This window comes from Mauremys reevesii, linkage group 2, assembly GCF_016161935.1.
Source record: "Mauremys reevesii isolate NIE-2019 linkage group 2, ASM1616193v1, whole genome shotgun sequence".
Taxonomy (NCBI): domain Eukaryota; kingdom Metazoa; phylum Chordata; order Testudines; family Geoemydidae; genus Mauremys; species Mauremys reevesii.
Window position 1 is genome coordinate 83,010,268 of NC_052624.1, and position 21,562 is coordinate 83,031,829.

A 21,562-nucleotide genomic window follows, 5' to 3' on the forward strand; every position below is an offset into this window, starting at 1 on the left:
TTTTTAAATTAGCCTAGTGTCATTCTGAAAAGTCCTTCTATAAAAGATGCTCAGATTTTCCTTATGTTCCTCTCCTCTCCAAGGCCCGCTGTACTGACTGAATAGCATTGTACAAAAGATGTGAACTGAGAGAACTCTGTCAAAATGAACCACATGTCCTTTGCACTGTACTATGCTTCTGAAATGAAGTATTTAACCAGAGGATCAAATGTATTTGCTAACCCCCATTCTGCATTGACAGTGAGCAGTTATAAGCAAATACACAGTTTAAAAAAAGGAAATATTTAGGCATTCAATGGCCTGTGAGTTTGGTATGCGACGTACATCCTTTTACCTCTAGTTTACCATTTTGAACACAGCCCAGTTTAGCAGTCCAAAAATCATTACTATCTTAAGGCTACTCAGTAGCCTATTGGAAACAAGTTTATGGTCCCAGACTAGATCAGGGGTGGGCAAACTATGGCCCATGGGCCGGATCCGGCCCATGGGATTGCCACCCCCATGGCACTGCGGGACCCGTGCCGCTCCTGGAAGTGGCTGGCACCACGTCCCTGCGGCCCCTGAGGGAGGAGGGTGCAGAAGGCTCCACACACTGCCCTCGCCTGCAGGCACCACCCCCCGAAGCTCCCATTGGCTGGGAACGGGGAACCGCGGCCAATGGGTGCTTCGGAGGAGGTACCTGCAGCCGAGGACAGTGTGCAGAGCCCTCTGCCCCCTCCTTCCTCAGGGGCTGCAGGGACGTGGTGCCGGTCACTTCTGGGAGCAGCGCTTGGCCAGGGCAGGCATGGAGCCTGCCCTGGCCCCTGTGCATGCCGCTGCCACCACAGAGCTGCTCCAGATAAGCAGCGCCAGGCCGGAGCCCACACCCTGCACCCCAACCCCCTGCCCTCCAACCCTCTGCCCTGATCCCCCTGCCACAGCCTGCACACTAACTACCTGCCTTGAGCCCCCAACCCTCTGCCCTGAGCCCCATCCCGCACTCCGCACCCTTCCTGCACTCCACCCCCTGCACATCTCAGCCATTCCCACAACCCAACCCCCTGCCCAAGCCCTACATTCATGGCCCTTAATGCAATTTCCTCACCCAGGTGTAGCCCTCGGGCCAAAATGTTTGCCCACCCCTGGACTAGATCCTAGCAGAATGGTGTCCACTTCACAAAAACAACTGGCACCGACTGCACCTCCACTGGCAGCCTCAAGAGAGGAGCCAAGGGCTGAATGAGCATGGAAACTTCTCATCTCTAGAGATGGTCCTTACAGGGCAGAAGAGAGGTGCAATGGCAGGGCCAGTGGGCATCATTGCCTGTTCTCATGGTAGGTTACTTCAATCTCCACTAATGTCAAACTGGCACCTTTCCTGAGTAATGAAGCGACCTTCAAAAACTGAAAAAAAATGTATTCTTATGATAAAAAATTTTTTTAAAGTGAAAGTGGCTCATTCTGTTTTCTATGCTCACTGCTTCTGAAAATGTGTCAGTTGAGATTTCTATGCACCTGGGAAAAAAACCTAAAAGGATCCTGTCTACTTTGGAGAAAACAATTTGTTATCCTTAAATTAATAGATTTATTAGGGCTCTGTTATGTGTCTCAAATATGTTTTCATAACATGTCAACAACATTAATAACCCTCCCCCCCCCAAAAAAAGATCCATGATACGTTAAAGGCTTAATTTCAGCAGAGTTAAACAAGAGACCAACCCCACAACCCATATCCACACGAGTAGCCCTGTCAACTTCAGTGGTACTACTCTTGTGATTCAGGGAAGCTGGGCCTCCGTTTTATTCCTGGTGTAGGGGTACAACAAATAAATGAACCATAGATGAAAATAATCAGTGAGTGTGTGTAATGAATTATTCCAGAGCTTCAGAAGAACTAACAGAAATATTTCATTATAAAGCTAGGCTGTGACCTGGATTAAAAACACTCACACAGGAATAAGGGGGAGTAACAACTCCTTTCACATCCCTACGCAACAATGCAGACGCATAGACGCAAGTATGGTTACTTGACTATATTCTCCCTCCTCAAAACAGATTGGCAAGGTGGGGTGAAAAACAACCATAGCCTTGACCAAAGTAATTGAGCCAGTGAGCGCCAGTAATCTCTTATTGTAGGCTGGCAGGAAATTACTGCCCCGGAAGCAAAGAGGAAGTAGAGAAAGAACTTTGGCTCGGAGCTGCGTCTCTGATTCATAGTGCCTCCTGGTTTATTGCCATTTAGGCACCACACCAACTGAGGGCTCTGCCTGAAGTCACAATCCCACAATGTTGAAGCATCTTGCATAAGCAAGGACTTTCATCCCCATTACCTTTAAAAGTAAAAAGTATAAAAGACGCTGAAAGTGCAAAAAGTCTTTTTCAGTGATGTCTGGATCTGTGCATAAAATGGGAGGAGTCTACTGGCTATTTCATTGATCTTGCAACACCAGTGCTACCAACCTCAGAGCCAGCATCACATGATATTGAGATCCATGAGCTGGCTGCTGATGTTGGGCATTTCTGTCCCCTTGAGGCAGTAGATGAAAATATCAATTCTCAGTTTAAATAAATAAATAAACAAACAAACCACTTCACAGAATGCTACTAATAAATGTTGTATTATAGGTATCTGGTCAGCAACATTTAATACATCTGTATCTATGTCTATATAAAACACATCTCTATAGATCTATATTTCTATACATAGAGTTTTTTAAATTTTGCAGGATACTTTGAAATACAGAGCAGTATTTTCGGTGCCTTTTGCATCACTTTGCTGTGTGCTTCATGCAATTTATGTCAAAACCTTTCAGTTGATTGCTGTTCGCTATATATGGCTGTCAAGTGGAGTTTCACTTTGATTTTTGTTACACTTTTTTAGCAGTTTCAGTTCATATAATTTTATACCTATTGAGTTTAGCGTTTTCTATTTGTCTGAACCCATCTAGACAGCAGAAATGAGAACTTTGTTCTGGTCTATAATAAATTGCCCATCGTTTTGTGAATTATGGATGTTTCATCACTGAAGTTTCATAAAGTGAAAAAATGTGTCTAAGTGGATTCATGACATTACTTGATTTTTGTCCACACTGAAAGTTGGGAACAGTGATATGACCAACAGATATAGAAGTATTAACACAAAACCCCACATTCCTATCCAAAACTGTCAAAAATTTGGTTTTAACATTCAACAAAAAGTCAAGGGAGCAAAGAACAGATTCTGATGAAACCTGGATAATTTAATTCCTGGGTTCAAGTTCGAAATAAGACAGATTTCATAAGGTTTAAGCTTTTGAAACTAAACTTTAAAACACAACAGTAGCATTCCATTCCCATTCTCTCTAGCTGAAATAACCCTTATCAAAAGGCAATTATTTTTCTATTTGCTAGTGTTTTATTGCATCTATTCCATAACTATCTACGCTACCCACAAAATCCTCCTCTTTACCTAACATAGTCTGAGTACAAAGGGACAAAATACAGGTAGACAGACTGAAGAGAAGAGTTTTCCATTGTCAAAGCTATTCTATATTCTTGCTTTATAGTAGATAATAACCAAATATTCTGTCGAACTAGCCGCACTGATTATCTTTTACTAGTTTCCTCTGTATATTTGTAACCTGCAGGAACATGGCCTTAAACTACAGTAGATGATCAAATCAAAAACAAACACCTTCTTCCAGGACTGATCACCAACATGGGAGGGGAGGGAGAGTGGGAAGGTAGGCAATTGCATTTGCCAGCTGTTGGAGATGACACTGCCACCAAGCAATATTATTATAAGATTTTATATTACGTGGAATACAATGTGCCTGATTTGATCTCATTTACCCTAGTGCAACCCTATTGAACACACTGGAATTACTCCTGATCTACACTGTTGTAAATCAAGCACAATGGGGTTGCACTGATATAAATGTGGACTTCAGTGTGGGGTGGGGGGCTGCTGCTTCCTCTTCTCCCTAGGCCCCCGCTGCTCCCCTTCTTTGTGCTGTAGGGAGGCAGGAAAGGGTATTTCATGCTGCATCGGGGCACCAGAGCCTAACCTAGCAACCAGGCAAAGGGTGGAGCTGGCAGGTATGGTTCATGTGATGTCATTAATATCTAAGTCTTTCAGTGGGCTAAAGGAGAGCTCCTGATAAGGAACAGCAGTGCTTCCTCTTAGACAGGAGTGAATTGGAGCCTGGAAAAGGGATCAGGATGGTCTCCTTTATCCATATCCCCGCCAGGACAGAGGACTGAGATTACATTGGCCACCCTGGGCCAAGTTTGTTTTACTTAAACTACCATAATTGAAACAGAACCATGCAAGAACAAATGTCTCCCAGGAAGATTGCCCCCGAAGAGCTGTTTTATGTGGGCTGGATCTTTTTACGGGTTTGGGTTTTTTCTCATGCTGGCTTAAAAGGGTTGGTTATCTCAGGCCCACGGGGTGGGGAAGCAATTCTATCCAAGGTTCCATCAGGCAGCATTTTTTGAACTAGTCCCAGTTGTGAAAATTACGGTATTGTTTGGAGTGTATTTTTTGAAGCATTTCGTGTTTTATGGAAAGTCTGTCATTTAGAAAAGCATTCCAGACAAATTCACTGCAGGATAATCTACTGAGAGAGACCCTTCTTCACCCTCCCGGCCTTACTCTCAAGTGATTGCTGCAAAATGGCTGGCCACCTTTTAACCATCTGTGCTTACCTGTTAGTAACCTAGATATTATAAGGATCACACCCCTGATGCAGACTAAATCCAATTAGTACTTGTTGGTTTATCAATCCAGCAAAGCAGGTTTAGAGTAAAACATTCCTGGCCCAAAGCAATCCTTATAACAACTTCTAGACACTATTCTGTGTCTCATGTCTTTCACCTCATCACTGTTAACAGCTGACGAAGAGAGGGACTAGGAGGAAAGGTCAAATCAAGGTTTCAGTCCAGCTGTTCTGTACCTGGCAGTGGTACAATATGCACCTACCTAGCTTGCTGGCAGACATTGCAGAGCCATGCCTTGTCCTTCTTCTGATAGGAGCTGCAGTTCTTGCAGATGTTGTATTTGCAGTCTTGGCACTGCCGCTTGCTATTGATGAGAAACGTAAAAGGAGAGCAACAGCGGATGCAACAGTGCTCATTAAACTTCTGCTGCTTAGAAAGGATGCTGCACTTGTTACCCTCTTCATCGAGTTTCTGCTTCATCTCACTGGAACCAAAAAGAAGAAACAAAAAGACAAATCAAAATAATCCTCCATTTGGAATTCTCTCTCTACATCATTTAGCCCCCTACTTACAGCCGCATCAGGCCCCCAAAACAACCTTCTATGGAAAAATGCATGATAGAAATGCATAGTCTGGCCACAGAACAGGGAATCAGGAGCTTCCGCAGTCTAATCATGCCTCTGACTGTGCACTTGAGCAAGTCACCAACTCTCTGGACCATGTTCTGGAGAAAACCATATGACTTCACATCCGTGGCCCTCTTCTTCGTTAATAATTAGCAGGGTTTTTTAATGATTCATTACTGTTTTTAGAATGCGTTGAAGATGAAAACCACTGTACAAAAGTGAAAGAGCTGGTTGGACAGTATTTTAAAAAACTGATCTGATTCATGAGGTTATATTATTCACAAGGGCCCCAATTCAGCTGCTTAACTTCAATGAGATTTAAAAATGTTGCTGAATAAGGGCAAATATTGGACCAACTGCTGGTTATTAGTTAAAATATTTCCAAACCGTGAAAGTTCCATAAGCTTTAGCACAAGTGTTTACTCGTCCAAAAATTCATGCCAGAGGTTTGATATTCATTATTTGCTTTTCTACTATTTAAAATGTATCAGCCATCCAATCGAAGAGTGGAAACAATACCATGTGACTTAAGCAACTGACCACAAAATACAAGCAACAAAGAGCATCTAGTTAAAGTGAGCAGCTTGTAAACACTGTATAGGCTGCAAAATACTCATTGAAATTATTCTGCAAATACTTAAGATCAATGCATACACTAAAAAAATCAGGAGTGTTTCATACCCAATTTCCTAAATAAAAATGGCCTACATTTATATAGAATAGTACTATAATGAATACTTTGGACACTTCTAATGACTGATCATTATTATTTAGTATGACCAGACAACATAGGATAATGTCAAAATCTCATATACAGCAGGACATGTTGATTAACATACAGGAAAACAATCATGATTCATTGACTTTAATTTAAATTAACACTTTATTACACCGTTGCTAAAAGAACAGATAAAAATATGTATTTATTAGCACATATGTATTCAGAAATTGGTTTAAGATTCAGTACATAAATCACTGTAAACAAAGCTTGGTATGTTTCTAAAAAGCCCATAGTACTGTGTTATTTGTCTTCCTATCTGCCATTTCCACCTCTCAGATTCATAACTCAAAGTGAAAATAGTCCATTTTGTGAAAACCTTACAAACCAATTCTAAAGTTAAAGTCTAAAAGGAATGCAATCACATCAGTGATATAAAAGGTATATTTTCCAAACCTACACAGACCTTGGTATTAAACGGAGTTCTGCATGCATGAGATGTTTTGAATATTTAACACCTCGGACCTACTTAGCCACTGGTGGTATTGATCCATCTCAGAGCAGCTGAAGAATACAGTATTGCTTAGTTACGCCAGATAGGCAGATCAAGCATAAGAAGAATGTCTATGCAGTTCCAAAGGAGAGGCTTATTTTATTTAAGGCATTTGTTTTCCAGGAGGAATTATTTATTTCTGTGACTGTCCAGGAGAAATATGACAGTTCAAACAGACATAAGACCATTACTTACAGGAACAAGTTAAGGGAATACAATTTGTTTAGCGTGAATAAACTGGACCAAATTAATTCCTGGGGTAACTCCACAAACTCAGTAGTTATGCTAGGGATGAATTTGGCTCATTATGTTTAAAGCGTGAGCAGACTGTATTTTAAAAGGGGGAAATGTAAAGGGAGGAAAACCATTTGTAGTAGTAAAGAGGTAAATTGTGGTTAGTCATTACACTGCCACTCAAAGGGAAGGGAAAAAGGAAGCCCCGCCCATTGTCTTTTCCAATTTGTGATTCATTTGTACAAACCTTGAATGTAAAGGAGGCAAAGGTATCCACAATTTCTACCATCAAATCTAACTCTGCCACAGAACTGTGTTTTAGAAGTGTGTATTTTAGGAAATAGAAATGTACACTCACATTGTCAGACTAAAAATTAATTAATTCTTCTGATTGAACCAAAAGGCCTTGTTGTGACAGTTTATGTAAAAAACTTAAGTATTTAACTTCAGTCACTGCTTTGGGTAGTGAATGTTTTCTGGCATGTCATCCTACACAAAAGCCGGTTTAGGAACATTATTTAGCATAATGCTTTTGGTCTAATTCTCTCGATTAAATTTTGATTGACGGTCCCCTTCCTTTTTTCTTTTTTTATACTGTGTCAAAAACATTAATTGTCGCTGCCATGCTTCAATTTGTTTTTAAGTGTCCTAAAGGAGTTTAGCCAGCTTCATAAAAAAAGAGGCCAGGTTTGCAGCTTGACTATTTAATACTAAGATTTATGATCTGTTACAGTAGGTATCTTGGTGCTCTGAAGATATGTACTGCAAATCAGTTTATACAAATTATAGGTACCTGTAATTTGGAAACCGATCGAATACAGTCATAACAACACACTTGTGATGAAAGAGCTAGCGCTAGAGCAGTGGTTCCCAAACTTTAACAACCCGTGAACCCTTTTCACTAAAATGTCAAGTCTCGCAACCCCCCTGCTAAAAATGAATATTTCCAGGGATTTTCTCCTTTACCAGAGTATGAATTATAAAAGCAGTGATCTTGGAAATATAAAATTTGTTTTATGACATTATTATACATTATTTATTATTTGTCATTGCAGTATTTTTATTACATTATGAAAGCGGAAACACTCTTCCAAGATCTCACTTTCGTAGCTTGTATCACTTTGAATAAGCCTGTTATAAGACAAGGCTCCTATGTTTCTTCAAGGAGCATCAGATGTGAAACAGCATGAAGGTATTTAAGAAGCCAACTCAAAGAGTTCCTCTTTCACAAGCATTCAGGTCTTGAGCAGTCCAGGCAAACAACGCACGTTACAATAAAGCCTAAACTTGTTCTTAATAATAATTTAAAAAAGAATACTAGCTGCCTATTTAATTTTAAAAACAGCAAAAAATATCCACCTTCCTTTCCATTTCTTATAAGGAGTCTTGAAGTTTAAAACTCCTCACTGTGATAGATATGCTTGCTTTGATCTGCTTAGCTCCTGGAAGTCCAGGGACTGCATATTGCTGGCCCCGTGCTGCCTGGGGTCCCTAGGGACAGCTCTGTCCGCCATTAGGGAAATTTTTCCCCAAGAACCCCCTGTAACATTTTGCAAACCTCAGTTTGGGAACCACTGCACTAGAGGTAAGAATGAGACTTGGGGTCAGCATTCCTGGACTTTCTTCCCAATTCTGCCATTTATTTGCTGACTTTGGACAGATCACTAAATGCTCTATGCTTCACTTTACCCATCTGTAAAATAGATACCATAATACAGATTGTATCTAAACCCCATAGGTTCTAGGAAGACTAATTGTATGGAAAATTGGGATCCTTATATGAAAGATACTAGTTAAAAATATGTTGCTTCATTTCACGCTAGTTGTCATAAAAGCTATCTAGCTTGCTTTATAGGATCCCCCTCCCATGATGATAGCATCTGAGCAAATGATCCAAATATGAATCTGTTCCATCACCAATACAGTTTGCAGGCAATTGAGTTATCATTACTAAGTAAAATTTGCTGTGTGTGCAGTACTATAATCCTTACTGTTAGGGGTCACCAGCCTGAAAAGGCCGAGAACCACTGCTCTAGCTCAGAGGTTCTCAAGCTATTTACCACTGTGGGCCGCACATCTGGGCTGCATCCAGTACTACCCTGTATGGGCCTGAGGATGTCACATGGGCCGCAGCTCTGTGCTGATTGGGCCGCAGGTTGAGAACCATTGCTCTAGCTCAATCAGAAGTTCTGAGCTTGATGCAGGAATCACGTGGCCTGGGTTAAACAGCTGATCAGACTAAATGATCCCTCCTGACCTTAAAATCTAAGAATCGCTGTAAATGTTGAAATCTAGACTAGACAAAGCAATCACGAAGAGAACAATCCTCCAAAGCAATCGTGTAGAGGAATAGACCAAAGTCACATACTCTTTATTTTGCTTCTCTAATCTCTAGAAGCGTGTGATAAGTATGGACTATGCATCAGCTTATATGGCTTCTTCTCTGAACAAATGACTAAGAGTGTACACAGCTGAACACAGTCACGTGTAGTGAAAATAGTGCAAGACACCTGTTACATACTGGGGGCAGCCAGCCCCTACTGGCTTGTGTTGCCACGGCTACACTATTTTAGTGCACTAGCTCAATCAGAACTAGCGCAGCTATGTCTCCTCGAGCTTGGAATTACTTCACCGGCTCAAAGAGTAGACACTCCCTAAGCTAAAGGGGAGCAAAGGCTTACAGAAGATGTGTATATGGGGATAGAAAGGAAATGCGCGGAGGAGTCAAGAGTCTTTAGAACTTTGTAGGAAACTCTGGGTCTGCCCTATCTTGTTGCTTTGCCTAGACTTTGCTCCCTATGCTGTCCTAGCTAGCCAGACAACAGCTCCTGCTATTGAAAACATGAAGCAAAGGAACCCTACAGGCTCAGAAACCAGAAAGCAAATAAAAAGTGCTCACTATTTATTTATTTTTTCAACTTTATGATTTTTCAGGGCTGACTCATAGTGTTTGAATGCTGGGGCTTGGCAATACTACCGGTGTCTTCCCCTCCATTGTCAAGGTGCTACTCTCACTAAATCACCGTCAAGCTCCAATGCAGCCAATAGGTTGCATTGTCCAGAATATGGAAACTGTTCAGCTGTTAAAAGTTTATTGAAAATATGTGGGGGGGAAAAGAAGATACAGAGGGAAGCAAATTAGAGAATTCCTATTAGAGAGTGAGGAATCATCAACGACACTGCAGGAATGGAATGACACTGCAGGGCCTGATGACCAGTACTTTGAATTAGCCCATTTTCACTGCTCAGTCATGAAGTAAATAGGACAAGAAGGTAGAGAATAAAAGGCGATCCTGGCACTCACTCTCACAGCTAACAGGCAAGCTCCAGCAGGGAGAGGCAAACTGGTTCCGAAGATCCAATAACTTGGATGAGTGTTAAACAGTTTTGAGTCTTATCCAAACCTTACTATACATCACATTATATGCCATAGCCTAGTAATGAGAGTATGTAACCCAGTGTAAATTATTACTGTAGTACAAAACTGGGCAGCAGATCCAAACTTTTTCTAGGTCTTTTAGTTCCAGTTGTTTTTATTGCTAAAAAAGAACATTGTACAGAAACTTTTTGAAAAGGGAAAAGCCAATATTTGATCTCAGGGGCTTAGATGGCCCCTATCTTAATTTGGCCCCTGCCTCATGTACCCTCCAGAGGCAGGCTGCAGCACGACAAGTGCACCTACCTCAGTTTCTTCTTTAGTCACCTATGCAAAGGCATGTTGTCTCAATGACAAATTCAAACCCTTCTATTCAAATAAAGTACCACAGTCCCCTCATAGTAAAAACAGCTCCTCAAACTCCCAAAAATAAAACACGATTACAAAGCAGCTGCTTTTCAATCCCATTCAAATGTCACCATTCCCAGGTCACCCACCCAAGGGAGTCATTAACCACTCAATCGCTGTTTCTCTAGCCCTGTTTCAGGGCCCCCTTCTCCTCATCTTCTACACAAGAGTTCCAAGACCCGCTTCTCTCCCACGAGCATTCTCCTATAGCCCCAAGTCAGGTCTCCCGCAAGAAGATTCTCTGCAGTGTTTCACTTCCCCAGACCTTCTTGGCTGTAAGTCCTACCCTGCTCAGTGGAACTTTCTTCCAGGACCAAGTCCTTGTTCCTGGGCTCCTCCCACAGCACTCCATTCAGGTCTTCTGCCCACGGACTCCCTGCAGTGTTACACTCCCCAGGTCTCTGACTGTGAGCACTACCCCTGTCCCCGAGGACCTCCCTCAAGTGTCAACCCCTTGCTTACAGTCCCAGCTTACACTGACTATGCTGGCTCTCCCCTTCTTCCAAGGGGTCACTGGACAAGCCTTCCTGTAACTTGGCAGGGTTCCCCAGCTCTAGACATTTCTCTCAACCGTTTTCCTCAGAATTCATCACTAGCAGCTCATGGTTACTGCTCTCCTTCTGGCTTCCTGCAGCTCTTTACCTTGGGCATGTTTCTGCTGCTCCTTTGGTCTCTCTTCTATGCTCAGGCAGCTCTGTACTGAATGATTACAACATTCTCTGTACTGAATGATTACAATAGCAAACACACACACAAACGGGGGGGCACAGAATGTATTCTGGGGAGGCGTGAGAAGACAGAGTGGAGAGTGCTGGCCGCTGGCCACGTGCCCAACTCTGAAGGCAGTGCTGCTGCCAGCAGCAGCGCAAAAGTAAGGGTGGCATGGTATGGTATTGTCACCCTTACTTCTGCACTGCTGCTGGTGGCGATGCTGTCTTCAGAGCTGGCCAGCTGGAGAGCGAGGGATTTTGGAGCCTGTAGATAATCTTAGAAAAGGCAAATACTCGTTAAGAGAAGAACAAATATAAATGCTTGGTTCAAGAATATAAAACAAGCATTTACTATGACATTTTGGGGATTGGAAGTACCCTATATACTACCTCTCCATAAAGGGCATGTAGAAATCACGCCCAGGGCTGAGTAAATTCATATTATGAGACTAAGTACTGTACACTTAACAACAGAAATTATTATGCTAAAACCTTACTGAGATACTGATTTTTTAAAGCACTATCTGCATACAAATGTACCATGGATACAATCTCTCTTTTTTTTTTTTTAAATCCAACCCAGTGGAAACATTGGATTTTGTTCATTCACACATGCTCCTGGTAATGGGAAGTGTAGGTACACCAAAGGCCTTTGCATCTTTTATTAAACATCATAAAATAAATGTAATGAAGGCCAAGTTGTGGAAACTCACTGCTAATTGTTGCTGAACCAATTACACCGCTGATGGGCCCTGTGAATGTCAGCATGCCTTACACGTGCCATCTTCTTAAAAATGCACAGCAGGCAATGCAATTGCTAAGGGAGAGAATAGATTCAGCCAGTACCAAGATCAGAAGTGAACACACATGCCCAACATCAATCAATCCCACGCTAATTGCACTAGTCTCTAACCTAATCTGATAACAATTTCATGGCCAGGGGAAGCACTTTCACCAAATGAATGAGTCACGCTTTTTCACTTTATAGACACTGTATCAGTTGGGTTTTTTTCCCAGTTGCTGGTACAGCCATCAGATTAGTGTTTATAATCAATTGGAAATGAGTGACATGTCAGACTGTAATTAGATGATAAATAATATATTGATATTATTTTAAATTCCTTCTTCCTATGTAAGCTTGTAAATTGTTAAAGAGACATATTTAGCCTCATTTTCTGCTGTCCTGTTGTATAAGAACAGGGGTTCTCAAACTTCGTTGTGTCTGTAGTAGTTTATGCATCCCCTCCTGCCATACAAGTACATTTACTGATTAAAAAATAAAATCAACAGGCAACTCTCACTAAATATTAAAAACAGTAAAGCATTAATTCAAACAGAGCCATTTAAGTATATAGTACATAGTCCGTCTGGCCAGCTCTGAAGACAGCATCGCCACCAGCAGCACTGCAGAAGTAAGGGTGACAATACCATACCATGCCACCCTTACTTTTATGCTGCTGCTGGCAGCAGCACTGCCTTCAGAGTTGGGCACGTGGCCAGCACTCTCCACTCTGTCTTCTCATGCCTCCCCAGAATACGTTCTGTGCCCCCCAGTTTGCGTGAGCAGCACATTTGACTAATGGGTTTTGAATATGTGTAAGTTGATACACATAGAAGAAACAGGAAGTAAATTATAAAGCTATTCTTTGGGGGTTCTCATGAGATCAAAGCAAAGCTTGAGTGGTTAATGTAATCACTAGGATTTGAAGCAGAAATCATTGCCCTGTCATTCAAATTTTGCCAGATTACTTTGTATATGTATCTGAGGGGTAGTTAGTCTGGATCTGTAAAAGCAGCAAAGAGTCCTGTGGCACCTTATAGACTAACAGACGAATTGGAGCATGAGCTTTCGTGGGTGAATACCCACTTTGTCGGATGAGAGACATGGCAGATAAGGAAAGATTTTGAGATATATGAGAGAGAATGCATGCACACACATAGTTAGGGAAGAAAAAATGTGTTTAGAAACCCTCTGCAGGTGCAGATTTGTGTTATTATCCATTTCATTATCAATAAACAGTTGTTACTTTCCTCATGTTGACATGTGGAAGTCCAGCATATCCCCCTGGACCCATCACCCAGACCGTGCAGTTAGGTAAGCAGTACAGCTTGCTGAGGAAGCAGCTTTTACGGCACCAGGAGCAGGCAGCATCAGAGGACTGCACTGAGGCAGGTCAGCACTGCAGTATGCACTGACAAAGGCAGTTTTATTATTGTTTGTGACAAACAAGGAGTAACGCTGTCGTACAGCAGCTTCGCCTGGAGTGCCCCCTTTCAACAGGCTGCAGTGCGACAATTGTGCCTACCCTCCATTTCCCTCCTTTTGAGTCCCCACAAATAATCCACAGTGTATTACTGAGAATAAATAAATATAGCCCTTGAAGATACAAATACAGCCCTTGAAGATACAAATACAGTCTTTCTGTGATCCATTTACACAAATCATAACAGAAGTCTTTCTACTATCATTCAGAATTCCCCCAGCATAGTCCAAACAGTACATGCAACATATTGCCCTGGAGTCCCTCACCACATCCTGGCTCTCCAGCATAATCCTCTCCTGTCCTTGTACCAGGAAAACCACACTAGCCATTCCAGCTGGAGTGCAACTCCACTCTTCCCAGCAACGCTCCCCCGCCCCCCGCAGCTTCTCTCCTGGGAGCCTCCTTGCTAGGGGAGCACCCCTCACTCCCCCGGGCCCTCTCAAGGTTCCTCTGGGTCCAGCTGTCTGGCCCTGAAATTGTCAGTGGTTAAGCTCTTCTGCTGCTCCCCTGCCTTCAATCCTTGGCTCCGGCTTCGAACCAGAAGGCAACTCCCTCAGTGGCTACTTCTCCTGCCCTCTGGCATGATGAAGTCAGCCAGAAAACCCCTCTTGCTGCTCTCCTTTCCTTCAGCCTTTCCCCAGGAAACACCTTCTGCTTCCTTCTCGGACCTTCCACAGACTCCTGGTCCCCACCAGCTCTCACCTGCTCTGACTCACTGAGATTCACCCACTCACTCACTGGGTGTCTCTGCTCTCTAGGACCCAGGGGATAGCCCTCAGGTGATATCCTGACCACTCAACTGGCCAAATGGGAGCACCTTCTCTGGCAAGGGGGGCTGGATCTACTTCATTTACTGGGGCCAGACACCCTGTGACAAATATATATAAAGAATGAAGTTTTCTCCAAATCATTTTGTAATTCTGTGCTCAAATGTGGAGCCGGCCACATTCCCTACTAGTGCTAGCTCACTCTTGTGCAGCTGAGGAGCCTAATGAGCAGAGCAGGTTCAGAATTTTTCAGTGAAAGGTGTTGGTTTTTCCTCTCTCCCCAGAAAACGATGATTTGTCAAAATTGAAACTTTTCATGAGAATGCATCTGGCTTGACAAAACTTTTGCTAGGAAAGGTTTCTCAGGTCCAGCATGGAATGGCGGGGCAAAACCAGAGAGAGACCATCAATGTCCTGGTGGGTAGGTCACAGTCTTGTGCGGTAGGAGACCTGGGTTCAAGTCCCTGCTCCAAATCAGGCAGTGAGAGAGAATGCCTATGGTCCCGGGGTCCCTCCCCTGTGACGTAGCCTAGTCTGGTATAAGCCCCTGCACCAACCAAAGTTGAATAGCTCCAACAGGTGAGATTGAGAGAGCCCACCACTGCCCCAGAACAGCTAACATGGTGGTCAGGGCACTCTGGAAGGGGGAGAGCTGGCTTCAAATCCGTGATTCAAATCAGGCAGAGCAGAAAATTTGAACCCGTCTCCTGTATCCTCAGCGAGTGCATTAACCACCAGGCTGTTGGCTATTCTGGGGTCTCTCTCTCTTTTCTTCAAAAACTTTGAAAGTTCTTGGTTTTATCCTGATGTGGAACAGGAAAAAAAAAATTCAGACATCTCAAAAATATTTGTGGGACATGAACAATATTTTTTGCCCAGCTCTAACGGTCAGGTCACTCAGTGTCAGGGAATGCAGTGAACTGCATTCCATCCTGCATTCTGAATTTCCACTCTATCAAAGCAATAACTTGGTTTGGCCCTCCAAACTCTCCCATCCTCTTGAGATTACATCCACATCCCTGCAACACATTCCTGGTTCCCTACAAATAACCACAGAGTGACCCAAAGTTTCCAACAGCGTAACGAGTTCCATGCTGCCCAAAATGCTTCTGCAGAATAATAATAATAATGCCTGTATAATTACAATGGCCAACATTAAAACTTCCACATTTGTCAAGAGATACCACACATTTTCCACAGTCCTTTCATTTAAAAGTATAGGGGAAAAGGGGTCGGCTGCCTTTTTTAATGGCAACAATTGTACTTGCTTAACTTGCCTTTGAATTTGCTGTAAAACACTATACATATGAAATGCAAACAATTTTATAACAAAACCCACAGAAAATACATAAAGTTACCATACTGTAGAAATGTACTTAAGGCTAAGGAAGATTCAATTTCCAGGCTTCTGCATCATTGCACAGACTTTTGTAGCATGTTTACCAGTTATATTAAATATATTTTAGTAGCACTCATAAAAACTCTGGTATTCGAACAATAAATCTATGTACAGTTCAAAAAAGATTTCTATATGCTTAATGCCACCCCTTACTTTCCCTTGCCACTTGGTTTATTTCACACAGAAAGGATACTTTGTTTCTTATTTTTGAATGCTCAGTTTTGGCTTTTAATATTTATACGTTTTGCTCTGCTGAATGAGCAGCCTAAAATAAGAAAATATGTATATTAAGTGTTCAACCAAATACAGAAGAAGAGGGTTTTAAAACCTCAATTTAAAGCAAGAGGTTTATTTCCTAGATTCATGTTTTTTTATGGGTAGTAGGTCTTTGAGCATCTGCTAAATAGCTCCCATGGGGCGATCTCCACTGGGGCTGGGAAAAGAAAGAAGACCAGAAATGGAGTTGTTTTCTTTCCTAAATTAGATTTCACTACTTTTCAAGGGTTGTGGAAATGTTATGGCTTTGCCTTTACCTTTACAAAATTCCTGAAAATCACTATTACACAACCAGAATTACTGCCCGTATGAACACTCTGGTTATTAATTACAAAATGTTCTTTACCGTACATAAAGCTAGAAATAAAAATGAGCCTAAAACCTTACTGTTAAACTACACATTTCTGGCGGAACTCTAAAAATTGTAATACCAGACAGTCAGCATCAAACACTAGTCCAAAAGAGCTGCACATAAGAATAACTGCATTATCAGATTAGCCTGGGCTTTAACATCACACTGATAGAAACTGACCATATTTGGTGATTTTTCAGACCATAATTACAGAACTTCTAGTGCCAGGTTCTCTATTCTGTTTACATTGATTTTGCATCAATGTACCTACCATAACTACACTGAACTCTCATTGAAGTTCTATCAGTTTAAAATGGTACAGAAAATCAGGTCAGTAGTATCCAAAGGTATCTAATAATAAACTCATGCAAATTAGGGTCCATTCATGGTGTTACACCACATTACATTTAACTAAATTCATCGAGAATGTGTTTTCGAATGAGATGGGTGTTCAGTACATTAAACTTCAGATAACGTTAAGAGGCAAATTTTCAAAGTCATGCACATGTTTTATGCATGTGCCTCCCAGTGATTTTGAAGGAAGGCTGAAACTCCTAATCTCAACCTACATTCTGTGTGCCTGAAAAAAAGGAAGTATATGCATCAGGAATGTGCATCTCCATTATTATTGGCAGGATATATACAAGATTCTGCTTGTAATGAATCCATGGCTTCATATACGGAATAGTTAACCTAGCCACAGATGTTAGGACCTGCTGCTCCAAACACACCTGTCTTCAACCACTTTTGCTAAAGGAGAAATTCCACTAGCAGTAGTAACAGGGCTTATCGCCTCTTTGTAGACGAGCCACTTTATAGCGAGATTAATCATGAGCACTTATATATTATTTGTGCATTTCAGCTGTAGCAGGCACTATAATCTGCACAGAAAGGGAATATACATAATATTAGCACTAACTGGGACTGATTGTTCCCTCAGATCCACGCAAGAAAGAGATCCACTGCATGCACCATCCCTTCCCTACTGGAGAAGAAAGTCAGGGGGTCTCAGCTACCTACATGGGAGTATCCGCCCTCCCATTGGCATTGTACGGACTCCACAGAGGCTCTTTTGAGTCCAGGAATACACAGATAGGAAGAGGGAGGTGGTAGGTGGCCTGTAGTGAGCACACCCAGTTGTGCATTATTCTTCTCTGAACCCAGGTGAATTTTCAATAGCCCTTTCTGTGATGGAGATCCCTTTTGGGGATAGTCTCTGGTGTAACCACCAGCAGGGCAGTCTTTGTCAGTGAGGGTACGTCTACACTACGGAATTATTCCGATTTTACATAAACCGGTTTAGTAAAACAGATTGTATAAAACCGAGCGCACACGGCCACACTAAGCACATTAAATCGGTGGTGTGCGTCCACGGTCCAAGGCTAGCATCGATTTCTGGAGCGTTGCACTGTGGGTAGCTATTCCATAGCTATCCCATAGTTCCCGCAGTCTCCCCTGCCCCTTGGAATTCTGGGTTGAGATCCCAGTGTCTGATGGGGCAAAAATCATTGTCGCGGGTGGTTCTGGGTAAATGTCGTCAGTCATTTCTTCCTCCGGGGAAGCAACGGCAGACAATCATTTCGCGCCCTTTTTCCCTGGATTGCCCTGGCAGACGCCATATCATGGTAACCATGGAGCCTGTTTTGCCTCTTGTCACTGTCACCGTATGTGTACTAGATGCCGCTGACAGAGGCAATTCAGCAGGGCTACACAGCAGCATTCATTTGCTTTTGCATGATAGCAGAGATGGTTATCAGCGGTTCTGTACCATCTACCATGCCATTGTGAATTGGCAATGAGATGACGGTTACCAGTCCTTTTGTGCTGCACCATCTGCTGCTGTCATAGGTGCCCCGGCTGAGATCGGCCGGGGGCGCAAAGGACAAAAATGGGAATGACTCCCCAAGTCAATCCCTCCTTTATGGTATCTAAAAATAGAATCAGTCCTGCCTAGAATATGGGGCAAGTGTACTAGAGAACCAGTGTATCAGAGAACTAGAGAGCACAGCCGCTTCGTGTCAGATCCCGCAGAAATGATGAGCTGTATGCCATTCACAGGGGGTGCCCCTGCAACAAACCCACCTGTTGATTCCCTCCTCCCCCAGCCTTCCTGGGCTACCATTGCAGTGTCCCCCATTTGTGTGATGAAGTAATAAAGAATGCAGGAATAAGAAACAGTGACTTGTTAGTGAGGTATGAGGGGAAGGCAGCCTCCAGCTGCTATGATAGTCCAGACAGAACAGAATCTTTTCTTTACACATGAAAGGCGGGGGCTGATGGAGCTCAGCCCCCTGTTGCTATGATGAAGATGGTTACCAGCCGTACTGTACCATCTACTGGGAATGATCAGGAGTTTTTTACCCAGGCGCCCCCAGCCGACCTCACCGGAGGCCAGCCAGGAGCACTCATGGGCTGATGATGAGGACGGATACCAGTCCTTTTGCACTGCACCATCTGCCACAAGGCTGCTGCTGATGATGGATATCAGCCATATTGTACCATCAGCCACCCTTGAGGGGGGGCGAGGATGCTGCCGTTGACTGCTGCAGCATCGCGTCTATCAGCAGCATTCAGTAAACATAGGGTGACATTTAAAAGAGTCAAGAGAGGATTTTTTTCCCTTTTACTTCTGGGGGTGAGTGAGGGGGGTAAATTGACGAGCTATGCCCTGAACCACCACGGACAATGTGTTTGACACTACAGCCATTTGGAGCTCAGCCAAGAATGCAAATGCTTTTTGGAGACTGCAGGAACTGTGGGATAGCTTGAGTCCTCAGTCCCCCCTCCCTCCCTCCATGAGCGTCCATTTGATTCTTTGGCTTTCCGTTACGCTTGTCACGCAGCAGTGTGCTGAGTCCCTGCTGTGCCCTCTGTCTGGAGATTTTTTTAAAATGCTTTGGAATTTCGTCTTCTGTAACGGAGCTCTGATAGAACAGATTTGCCTGCCCATACAGCGATCACATCCGTACGGTCCATGCTGGAGCTCTTTTTGGATTTGGATTTCGGACTGCATCACCACTCATGCTGATCGGAGCTCCACGCTGGGCAAACAGGAAATGATATTCAAAAGTTCACGGGGCTTTTCCTGTCTACCTGGCCACTGCATCCGAGTTCTGATTGCTGTCCAGAGCGGTCAGTGATGCACTGTGGGATACCGCCCGGAGGCCAATGCCGTCGATTTGTGGCCACACTAACCCTAATCCGATACGGTAATACCGATATTAGCGCTACTCCTCTCGTTGGGAAGGAGTACAGAAACCGGTTTAAAGAGCCCTTTATATCAATATAAAGGGCCTCTTAGTGTGGACGGGTGTGGCGTTAAATCGGTTTAATGCTCCTAAAACCGGTTTAAACGCGTAGTGTAGACCAGGCCTGAGACTCTGTTGGAACCATACTTCCAAGGAGCAAGGAAGGAGCCTCAGTGTGCACAAAGTCAGGAAGCCTCTACACAGATAGTCTTGGTATCCTTCTAGCTCCCTAGTGTCCTGCTGAGTTTGTGGTCCAGCTCTGCATCCTCTTCTAAGGAAATGGTGAATTCCCCTCCCCAACAAAACATTTGGAGGTAATTCTCCACCAAGGAAAACTTCAGAGATTCCCTATGCCTGTCGGTTTCCCTGCTGTCATTTGCAAGGATTACTAACTAATATGACATGCACATACTTAGGAAAGCTGCATAAAAGTGACAGTACAGGTCTGTCGCATCTTATGCGCATTTAACATGCGTGATTTCAGCTTTATGCGGTCGGCAAAAACAAAAGCAAACAAAAAAAGAGAAAAAAATAACAATTTTAATACTGTACCTATAGTTCGGGCGATTCCGCCCGCCATTACACTCAATGTAATTTTGACTATACATGGATTTTCGCTTTATGCGTTGACTGCGGAACGTAGCCCCAGCGTAAGATGTGACAGACCTGTACAGTTGAAGCATTCAGACCAAAAATCTTTATTTCTTTATTTAACTTGCCAAATTCTTAGCTCTTCACATTATTAGCACTTGTCTTCTCAGATCCCCTTACACCTCATTATTATATATTCCTTTCATATATAATGTCAGTAAGCAATTAAAATAGTAGAAACATTCCTATAATAAAAGGCTTTAGATTTAGGTTAATGCAGTTAATGCTAGTGTCGGGGTTTGAGGCTCTGAAGTACTGTATTTACATGGAATGAGTCTTGGGTCTTATGCTTAAGTACTTATGCTATTATAGCAATACAGCAGACACTTTCACCACCTTAAAGAGACTATGTTGAGTGAAAGTGTAGATATTTTCCTGTTCCTTTGCAGAGGTTTGTCTGGTTTGTAATATATGACATGACATTATCATCAGAAAATGTAACTCTTGTTAGTGTTAATATTGTTAATGTAATGTAAATACAGTGGACAGAGCACTGGATTGGGACTCAGGAGATCTGGGTTTTGTTCCTAGCTTGGCCAATGGCTTGCTGGGTGACCTTGGGAAAGCCACTTCATCTTCCTGTGTCTCAGTCTGTGCATCTGTAAAATGAGGATAAAGATACTAATCTCCTTTATAAAATGCTTTGAAATCTATGGCTGAAAAGTGCTATGTAAAAGTTAGGTATTATTACTGATAATGTAAATACTCTGGTTTTACATTCTGTGAATTCAGTTTCATGTTACCATCCATCAAAAATGAATTATTTAGAATATCGTGATTTAGTTTTGTAAATTTTCATTATTATTATTATTTTAAAAAAGCAGTATATTCTGCTATGAACTAACTATGGGGTCCTGGACGAAATCAGGGATGATGTCTGGGATATCAGAAATGTTTTCTAGACCCAACACAGACAAGTTGCAACATCCAATTTCTCTACTGTGTTTTCAAATAGTCAAGGATTGGTTTTTTTGAGTGTGTGTTTGTGTGTGGTTTTGACAGTGTGGGCAAGTAGTCTTGTGGCTATAAGACACCTAGGTAAATCAATAAGGAAAATAAAGAAAAAATTTTTTTTAAATTTTGCCCTGAAGTTGGTTGCAAAATTTCTCTTTAGGGAAAAGTGGTAAATCAAAAGTTCGAGTTGATCTTCACTCAAGGTTAAGCAGAACAAAGGAGAAACAGTATTCCGAATCCCCTGCCCTTTAGTTAACTCTTTCTTTAGGGTAGATATAGGGTAAAATTACAAACAAGCTTCAACTAAACTAAGTCTCTTGGTTTCATCTTCCTTCAAGGAAAAGAC

At 42.5% G+C, this 21,562-nt stretch overlaps 1 protein-coding gene across 15 annotated transcripts in view; it reads right to left on the bottom strand.

The window, feature by feature from the left end:
• The window catches only part of LOC120398291 (myosin VIIA and Rab interacting protein), a 345,847-nt gene that overhangs the window by 186,173 nt on the left and 138,112 nt on the right, over positions 1-21,562 (bottom strand). For all 15 annotated transcript variants that reach the window (XM_039525619.1, XM_039525610.1, XM_039525604.1 and 12 more), the window contains one exon: positions 4,943-5,164. In XM_039525619.1, coding sequence (XP_039381553.1) covers positions 4,943-5,164 — 222 coding nt within the window. The remainder of the gene's footprint in view (positions 1-4,942; positions 5,165-21,562) is intronic.